This window comes from Chondrus crispus, genomic scaffold (assembly GCF_000350225.1).
Source record: "Chondrus crispus Stackhouse genomic scaffold, scaffold_350, whole genome shotgun sequence".
Lineage (NCBI taxonomy): Eukaryota > Rhodophyta > Florideophyceae > Gigartinales > Gigartinaceae > Chondrus > Chondrus crispus.
In genome coordinates this window covers 73,554-83,616 of record NW_005179245.1, presented here as the reverse complement: position 1 = coordinate 83,616, position 10,063 = coordinate 73,554, and the positions used below count along the sequence as shown (strand labels likewise).

At 50.8% G+C, this 10,063-nt stretch overlaps 1 protein-coding gene across 1 annotated transcript; it reads left to right on the top strand.

Annotated features, from left to right (window-relative positions):
- Positions 1-7,446: 7,446 nt before the first annotated feature.
- On the top strand, positions 7,447-8,717 carry CHC_T00008433001 (WD40-repeat containing protein). Its single transcript, XM_005717860.1, has 2 exons — positions 7,447-7,797; positions 8,142-8,717. The coding sequence occupies exons 1-2, from the start codon at positions 7,447-7,449 to the stop codon at positions 8,715-8,717; spliced, it is 927 nt and encodes a 308-aa protein (XP_005717917.1).
- Positions 8,718-10,063: the final 1,346 nt, after the last annotated feature.

Sequence of the window (10,063 nt, the reverse complement as noted above, 5' to 3'; positions counted from 1 at the left end):
CCTGGGTAGACAAACTGATTGCAGGGTAACCCTTACTAATTTTTCCAAACCCTTACTAATTTTTCCAAACCCTTACTAATTTTCCCAAGAACTCGGGTGTCGCAACAATTCAACAAGTAAGCGTGGCCGTCGAGTCGACCAGGGGAGGCACGGGTGATACGTTCAGGGCATCGATAAGAGCCGAACATAATCCTGCGTCGATATGTGTGAAGCTTGATTCTCGGGGGAGCGATGGATTACCAAACACGTGTGAGTCGCGTCTAAAAGCGGCTGTGCTTCGGAGAGATAGGAACAAGCAAGTGGGTGCGACAGCAGTGGGACAGGGCAGAGTCGGGAAGACATGTGCCCTGCGGGCGATCGCACATGACGATAAGATTAAGGAAGAGTTTTCGGGAGGAGTGTACTTCATGTCGTTGGGGAAAGACGGAAACGTGGGACGGCTGATTGAAGAACTGTGTCTGATTGTGGAAGCGTCGGGTGGCAATCAGACGGCTACGGAAATGCGAGAGCAGAGCGAGTTTGGAAGGGTGTTAACGAAGGTACAAGCGTGGTTTTGCAGGCATGTGTGTCTGTTCATCATTGATGATGTGTGGGTGGTGAATGATATAGACGCGAACATTCTTCAAAAGTTGTCTGTTCTGGCTGAGACTGCGGGGGGCAGCGGGGGAAGGAGGAGCAGACTCCTGTACTCTACGAGGGATAGGGAGCTGCGTCAACTTGGGAAGCGGATTGCTTTCGAGCCGAGGGAGAATGTAGGGAAAGAAGCAGTTGAGATGTTTGTGCACGCGAGTGAGGCGAATCGAGAGGAAGTGGATGATGCGAGATGCAAGGAGGCCGTGTGTGAAATACTGGAAATGTGTGGGGGATTGCCGCTTGCCCTAAACGTAGCCGGAACGAGTGTGAGGTACATGAGGGAAAGATGGGAGGGAGAAGTGTCAGAAGCATGGGGGGCATATCTTTCGAGGATGAAGAGGCGTAACACGATTCGCGGGGAGAGTCCGAAGGACGGATATTTGTCGTGGGAGGGGACATTGCACACGTCACTAGATATCCTGGAGTCGGATGTGGGAAGCAGTGGGGAGACGGCTGGTGATTTTTCGTTTCGAAAGATGCACCGGAGTCTATGCGTTATGAAGAAGCAAGACTGGATACCTTTGTGTTTGGTTGGAGATTTGTGGGAGATGGAAGAGGAGTGGACGGAAAGGTGTGCAAAGGAGATGGAAAGGGTTGGATTAGTAGAATTGCAGTATGAGAAGGGTTGTGGTGGGTTGCGGGTGCATGATCTGACACACGATTTCGCGGTGCAAGAAGCAAAGAAGACGGAGGGTGTAGAAGAGTGGTATAAGAAGATGGGGGATATATGCAGTGCAGGAGGAGGGTTGCTTGCAATGAGTGAGGGACGAGACGGAGAGGGCAAGAGCGGACGGGAGGAGTATGTTTTCGAGAACATATATCGTGTTCTGAAACAGGGTGGGTGTGTAGAGGAGCTGAAGAGACTATTTTTGAGTGCGCGATGGGTGAAGACAGTGCTACAGAGAGGCGGATTTTGGCAATACGAGGAAGCTGTGAAGGGGTTGAGTAGAGAGTTGAAGCGGAAAAGAGGAAGTGGGCAGGAGGTGAGAAGGGTAGGGGTAGATGAGGATGCAGTGGATGGGATGGTTTTGATGATGCGGGCTGCGCGACTGAGTATACCGTTTTGTGGTGAAAGTAGTGCCGGGATTTACTTTCAACTATATGGGCGAGTGAAGCACAAGGCACGGCAATCAGGTTGTGTGCAAAAGATCCTGGAAGAAATCGAGAAATACGCACCACGGCCGTGGGTGCGGCCTGTGAGTGAGTGAGTGTGTAGCGCGAGCCGATGGAAGGTTGGTGGAGCAGATTGTTCTGCCATATTACCGAACTGAAAAACTTGAAGTCGGCATAGATTGCAGGGGTGCAGTGTTTGAATGTCAGGTGGAGAAGTCCGGGAGAGAAGTAACAGTTTTCACACAATCTGCTGAGAAGGAGATGTGGACGCTTACTCAGCTTATAAGGGTCCATGGGATCATGGTGCAGGAGTGAGTGACAGTTGGTTGCTACAGCGAGCGCGGCGGGTCAGGTGTCAACTCTCCAAGATTAACATGCATTTCTAGTTAGCACTCTCCTCGTACAAGAGAGTGCATTTCGTTTAGTGTACGTCGGGAAGGGCATTTAAGGACCCTACGGCAAGCCCAAAGTAAAGGGTTACCACTCACACGAAGACGTCCGCTCCCCCAAGGTTTACAGAAATTTCTGTTTGTCCTGCAGGCAAGCTCTTGGAAATTGTATGTGTTCATTTCAGTGTGTTTATGGTCAATAAAACTCGTGCACGTGTGTACGATCAACAAAACATGGCAGATTTAAGCCAGGAAGAAGGTGGAGGAAATTGAGAGGTTCAAGGTCGAAGCGCTTTGTTCCAGCCGATCGCTCACCCGGTACTGCGCAGTTTTGATCCAAGGAAGGTCTCAGCATTTTTGCGAGAGTACGCACGCTACAAGAACGAGGTAGAAGAGAAGCGCAAGGAAGTGCCTTCAATGATGGCAGCCTCGTTCAAGGAATGCATGGAACGCTCCAGATTGGAGAACATGCACTTCCTAGGAAAATCCGATGATATCGCTCCGAATACTGGTGTCGATGAACTGACATTTGAAAATATAGAGCAATTCATAAAAAGCATTGTCACGCATGACGATGAAGCTGAAGTAGACCCAGCAGTGATAGAGGAGGCCTTGAAGGGAATCAAGGTGCTGATGACGATCGCTGATCATCAGGCCCGAATGATGGAGTTCGTGAATGATTTTTTCGAGAGACTTGAGAGTGTTGGATACGGAGATTTCAGAGAAAGAAACCCGGAGAAGACAGTCAAGCTCATTCAATCAAGTTCGTTCCCATCTAAACTGAAGTCAGCCATGGCTCAGCATCTAGAATACCAAGAAGGGCTGAGGCGAAATGTTCGCACTTACCTAAAGATTCTACTGAAAGAAGCCATCGTCCAGAATAAGGCTAGAGAAAATTACCAAGCGACCGGAAGGGATAAGCGTCTAGCCGATAAAGCAAGAAAGGGTAAATATCCTTCAGTCGTCGTGAAGCACAAAGGCGGAAGCGCGGATTCGAAAGGACTTACCGGTACAAAGCAAGAACCGGAATGCCTCAACCCAGACTGTACCGGCAAACATATAGTTAAGAACTGCCCGAACACATCAAAAGATCTAGCAAGGAAGCTGCTAAAAGATTTTTTTGACGGACAACAGAAGGCAGAAAGGAAAGTTGGCGGCGAAGAAACGAAGGACGATAGCACCCACATTTTGGGAACATTCGCTGGTAAAGTACTATCTGTTATGTGCACAGACGTCGGATCGGATATAAATCTGATGTCAGGAGAAACCCTGAGCGAGCTAATTCGAGCAAAGGCAGATATGGCAGTCCCGAAATTGGAGCGTCCGAGGAAGTATAAAATGGCTGCTTTAAAGGCTCAGGATGTCACGGAGGTCTACATTGAATGTGATCACAAAGTTGTGGTCAACACAGAGATGCAAATAAGGCACGCCAAGTGCCTCATGGTGCAGAACATGTCGTGGCTAGTTACTCCTCAAGATATAATTGAACCCCTTATTGGTCGTCCAACTCTGGAAGCACTTGGCTTGGACGTGAAAGACGTTCTAGAGGCTGCAGTGGATGGCTTCAATGGAGTTGTCGACGCAAGAACGCTGTTGGCAGGAGAAGATTATGACAACGGAACTGTTGCCCGACTACTGGCTTCAGGCATATACAAGTCTGAACGAAATTCTTCTGGCATGTATCACTCTGACTGGGGATTTTCGGACGATGCGGAAGCAGAATACCGAGACGACTGGCTAGACCTCGGTATTGATACGGACATTGAAATGCGGGATGCCATTCAGAACGCCATGGACAAGGCTAAGCAGAATGGGTTGTCAGAGGCTGGCGGAGAGCAGCTCAAATCATTACTGGCCAGATATCGGGACACACTCCAGATTCGCCTGGGGCCTGATCAACCGGCCAAGGTAGAGCCCATGAAGCTTACTCTAAAAGACGGAGCAGTACCATTCATGGCCAAATCAAGACGCTTCACGGCAGAGCAGAGATGTTTTATCAACAAGTATGTTGGCAAGCTGGAAGAATTCTGGTTCGTAAAAATGAACACAAATGCCATGTGGGCAGCGGCACCAGTTTTAGTACCAAAACCTGCCCCAGCAAGGTATCGCATCACATTTGACCTGCGTCAGGTCAACGAAAACACTGTACCCATCACATGGCCTATGCCACATGTTGAATCGGAGCTGGCCAATGTGGCTGGTAGTGAGTGCTACGCTAGCATTGATTTTTGCAGCGGATATTGGCAGATGCCAGTAAGTAGGGAAACACAGCACATTCAGAGTTGTAACGCCGAAGGGCGTCTATCAGTCAACGAGGTCTCTCCAGGGAGTACACAACGCGGTGGCAAACTTCCAGTCTAGGGTAGAACCGTGCTTCGCGGAGATCAGAGGTTCAATACTGTGCTGGCTGGATGATTTTCTAATTCATGCAATGACAGAGAAGGAGCTGATGTATGTTTTGGAGGCGTTTTTGCGGATCTGCAGAGCACGGAGACTCAAGGTATCCGTTGTTAAGAGCGTTTTCTTTACGAATTCTATCCGCTGGTGCGGGCGGTTGATCGATAAGGATGGAGTCAGATGCGACCCAGCCAGGCTAAGTGGTCTACTGCAGTCCGACACACCGGTTTATGCGTCCGAATTGTCGCAATTTATCCATTGCCTACAGTAGATGTCCAACTACATCCCAGACTTTGCGGCGCGGGTATTGCCGCTGCGGAAATTGTTGGAGAAGGCATACCAGAATTCAGGAAAGAGAACGACGAAGTCGATCCAAAAGCTCCTACTGTCGGAGTTTTCCTGGGGACGACAGCACGAGGACGCCTACAAGGATCTCAAGGAACAGCTGGGAAACGCAGTGAAGCTGGCACATCGTGACCAGGATAAATCTCTCTGCCTATACACTGACGCCTCGGATAGGTATTGGTCTGCTATTATTACACAGTGCCATCAAGATGGTTTAAAAAGAGAAACGAAGGATCAGCAACATCAACCGCTTGCATTCATGGGGGCTGCCTTCTCGGATAGACGGAGAAATTGGAGTACGTTCGAGAAGGAGGCATTTTCAATTTATCAGGCCTTCGACAAAATGGACTACTTATTTGCTGCAGAACAGGATACGCGCATATTTACGGACCACCGTAACCTTTTGTTCATTTTCCACCCAACTGCAGTGGTCCCTATTTTGGGACGTCACGTCATCAACAAGGTACAAAGGTGGGCTCTTTTCTTATCCCGATTCATGTACTCGATACACCACATTTCGGGTGAGCACAACATCATGGCCGACATGATGACCCGGTGGTTCAAGGGCTACCGTGGAAAACGGGGAGGCGTGAGACGCATAACGGAGGCGCTGGCAAGAATTGATCTTTTGCCTTCACGGCATGACGCTGAGTTCGAGTGGCCTTCGGAAGAAATGACCAAAAAGTCACAGACTCGACACAGGGGGACCCGTCCGGCCAAAGCAGAGATGGCGGGCGAAATGTACACGCTTGACGGAAAGGTCTGGGTTCCAGGAGCAGATCCCAATTTGAAACTGAAGATATTGGTTGCCGCCCATTGCGGAACTGCGGGACATCGCGGCGCGGACTCAACTGAAAGCAGCATCAAAGAGAATTATATTTGGAGACACATTTCCAAAGATTGCCGAGAATTCGTCAACTCATGTCTGCACTGCTTGGTGTCGAAATCAGGGCTCAAGGTACCTCGCCCACTATCAATGACGACACATACAACAACCCTCAATGAAATAGTACACTTTGATTACCTATATATGGGACCGGGTGTGGATGAGAAGAAGTATGCCCTGGTCATGCAAGACGATTTGTCATCATATCGGTGGCTGACAGCTTGTAATCACTCATACTCCGATACTGTTACTTCCTTAATGGCTCGTTGGATTAGAGTATTCACGGTGATGAACGTCTGGGTATCCGATCAAGGATCACATTTCAAGAACTGCGTCATGAAGGAACTAGCCAGACAGCACCGAATCAGACACAACTTTACAGTTGCATACTCGCCATCGGTTAATGGTACAGTAGAGAACGCTACGAGACACATTCGAAGCGCAACTACAGCCCTGCTATCTGAGTTCAAGCTCGGGCCTCAGGACTGGCCGGTGGTATTGGATATTGTAATGACAGCTCTCAACGAGTCCCCACTTCCAAGATTGGGTACTCGTCGTAATGGGACATTCCGCACGCCGCTCGAGGTAATGACAGGGCTCCGTCCTAACAGAACCCAATTCAAGATCGCTGTGTCAGGAAAGCCAAGCATGGATCACACGATATCAGAGGTTCGTGCCCGCCAGCTCATCAACGTAGAAGACTTACAACAATCTCTCGACAACATGCACAAAGATGTTTCGAACCGCGTGGCTGCCAATCGCAAGAAACAGATTGTTCAGCCTAACAAAAGGACGAACATTGTGGCGCCAAGCATTGATCTGGGCGACTACGTTCTGGTACGTCGAGCACAAAACAAGGATCATAAGCTTTCATTTCGTTGGTTGGGACCTCGCAGGATTACCAGGGTAATAGGGGATCTAGTTTATGAGATCACAGGTCTAGCTGACGACAAGGTGGATTGTGTGCATGCGGCACGGATGATCCTGTATAGAGCTTCACTGGATGATAAATGCATATCAGATAAACTCAAGAAACAAGCAAAGCATTTGGGGACCCGATACAATCTGGTGGACAAGTTGATGAACATTTCCAAGAAAGGTCCGGACATATTCATCCAAGTACAGTGGTCGGGCCTTCCAGACGAGTGCGACTGGACGTGGCAGCGAATTGAAGAGCTACATGAAGACGTACCAGATCGAGTTGAAGAGTTTCTACGTTTATCAAAGAAAAAGATTGCTACAGAGGCTCTAATCTTACTAAAGATTTGACAAGATACCAAATGCGACCACCACCGAGTTCTGTCGCATGGGGGCTGTGTGGACGTTTACTCAGCTTATAAGGGTCCATGGGATCATGGTGCAGGAGTGAGTGACAGTTGGTCGCTACAGCGAGCGCGGCGGGTCAGGTGTCAACTCTCCAAGATTAAAATGCATTTCTAGTTAGCACTCTCCTCGTACAAGAGAGTGCATTTCGTTTAGTGTACGTCGGGAAGGGCATTTAAGGACCCTACGGCAAGCCCAAAGTAAAGGGTTACCACTCACACGAAGACATCCGCTCCCCCAAGGTTTACAGAGACGAAGATGGTTCGATTAAAAGGCGAGTTCGAAGCGGAGAGCCAGGGCCCACGGGAGCTTGGAGCGAGCGGGCGCAAAAGGGGTGGGGGTTTGAGGGCATGTTTTCAGATGTGCATTGGAAGAGTAACCTCCGAAGTGACTGGAGAAAACCCGAGCGTGACGAGAGCTACCTGCGCAACTTTCTGTGAGAGGAAAGGGTATGTTGTTGTGGGATATGACGACGGGACGGTAAGACTGTGGAGTGCATCGGAGAGGAAAGTATTGAGAAATTTCCGCGGTCACAGATCGGGAGTGCATTGCGTTGCGATCAGTGGGGACGGAAGACGTGTGGTGTCTGGATCGGAGGACAAGAGCGTGCGGGTGTGGGACGTGGGGACGGGAGCACAAGTCGGGGAGGCGTTAGTTGGACACACGGGTTCGGTGCTTAGCGTTGCGATAAGTGGGGATGGAAGACGTGTGGTATGGGGACAACTGTACCCTGAAAGGTAGGGGTGCGGAGGTACGGACAGCGTCCGGGTAGTGGTCGAACTCGGGTGGTCGGCCACTGGTGTTGAGAGGAGAGTTTACTTCTGAGTTCGGCCCTATATCTCTGTCTACTCCTACAAGTTAGCTACTTATAGTCTGAAGGCTTTGGTTGCTCGAAGCTGATTTCGCTGCTGCCAGTGTTTCGCTTCGTTTTCTGTCGGTTTGTGTCTCGGCTTGTGTCGGTGAATTTATCTTTTTCTCCTGTCAGTGACTTGCGTTTCGCCTTCTGTCGTGCGCAAGTCACTGGTGTCGATTTGTGGCAGTGTAACTGTCTACAGGTATCTGGTTCGGATGACAAGAGCGTGCGGGTGTGGGACGTGGAGACGGGAGCACAAGTTGGGGAGGCGTTAGTTGGACACACGGGTTATGTGTACAGCGTTGCGATGAGTGGGGACGGAAGACGTGTGGTATCTGGATCGGATGACAAGAGCGTGCGGCTGTGGGATGTGGAGACGGGAGCACAAGTCGGGGACGCGTTACTTGGACACACGAGTTCGGTGTACAGCGTTGCAATGAGTAAGGACGGAAGACGTGTAGTATCTGGATCGGATGACAAGAGCGTGCGGGTGTGGGACGTGGAGAGAGGGATCACACTTCATACCGGGAGGGAAGAGGATTGGGAAGAAATCAGGAGTCGGTTCCTGAAGACGGCAGACTTGAGTACTGCTTCTCGCGCAAGACGAACATCACAAATATTTGCAAGGGACGAAAGAATTGTGCAAAGGCGAGAGGATGGGTCTGAGGCTGTCTTGGCCCAGTTGGACAATGGTGGAGACATGCAGATAGACCACGATCACGAGGTCGCAGTTGCAGGGACGGGCCATCTGGTTGCTATCATGAAGCTAGTGGTGTAAGTAAGTATCGAAGTGTGATGGCCGCTTGCCGCCCGAGACATTAGTAATGCGTTTGCAACTGTTCGCGGTAGTTCTGTAGTGGGGAGGGTTTTTTGTTTTGTTATGAATGCCTGAGAAGCTTGCTTGATGGAAGTATGGAAGTTGCAGTCCATGTATGTGTATGTATGAACTACCGACCTGCTTGACTTAATCCCTCGGTAAACAAGTCTAAGGATGCGAGCGGACCTGACGCGAAATAAGTGTTGCATCGCGAAGGCTTGTCCTCCTCGAAGACAGTGGACTAAGAAACGATAAGAAACGTTCACAGCGGCATCAAGCATTCGGACAGAAGCGAAGTAGAGGAAGTTGTTATTAGTGCATCAACGGTGTGTTCAGAAGCGTTGCAGACCGGCTCAAGGCGGGGCGCGAATCTCAATGTTGAGAGGCGATGGGCACACATGCATAGGTTCACACGTGCACAGGTCCACACGTGTGAGAAGAACAGTGGACAAAACGAGGCCAACTTTTTTCTTCAATTTTACGATAAATTTGAGCTTCCACCTTTACTCCACTACGCACAGACATTGTTCCCCTGCCGTTCCCCTGCCGTTCCCCTGCCGTTCCCCTCCTCCGAACCCCTCGTCCTTGGTGCGTCCTTGGTGCGTCCTTGGTGCCCCTCGTCCTTCGTGACAAGCAGCGCCCTGCCAAGTCTCTGTCATCGGAAAACGTCCCTCCCTCTCCCTTTACGGAACGTCGGCGTCGTAATTCATTCCAATTAACACTGTCTCCGCAAGGGCATCGGTGAATATGTGAGAGACAAGCACTGGGCAAATGGGAAAGTGTCCTGGGCGGCACAGGTGAAACAAGCGGCCCCCAGTGACAGACCGACCACGATAGGCTGTCCGATCACAGCCCGCAGCGAGACGGATAAGCAGGAGCGAGACCAGAGACGACGAAGAGGCGAGAAAGAGGGCGCTGCTCTATGAGTTTGTCGATTCAACAGTGGCAGCTGCAACTCTGCGGGAACACGTGTTACACGTATCCGCGGAAAACTATCCTCGCTGTATCCTCGCTGGTACTGTAATGCACAAGGGTGCAAGTGATACTCCTTCGGCGTCCTCGTTCCCGCTACTCCCTCTTCCACATCTCCTCCCCGGTCTCTTCCCCGCACCGCCCCGCCACCCCCACCAGCACCTGCACGCTCTCCGCGAGCGCCCTCGTCCGCCGCACCAGTCGCTCCTTCTCGCGCTCCACCCCGCGCATCCATCCCGTTTTCCGCGGCGACAGCAGCACGTCCAGCTCGTCAAGTGCGCCCCCGCCCTCTATCCCGCTGCTGCTGTTTCCGCCGCCCATCCTCGCGCTCTGCC

What these genes read in the sequence shown, in the direction of transcription:
- CHC_T00008433001 (XM_005717860.1), top strand. Translation starts at nt 7,447, where the DNA reads ATGTGCATTGGAAGAGTAACCTCCGAAGTGACTGGAGAAAACCCGAGC. An exon ending in GTGGGGATGGAAGACGTGTG is followed by an intron (nt 7,798 to 8,141) that starts GTATGGGGACAA and finishes AACTGTCTACAG; the next exon opens with GTATCTGGTTCGGATGACAA.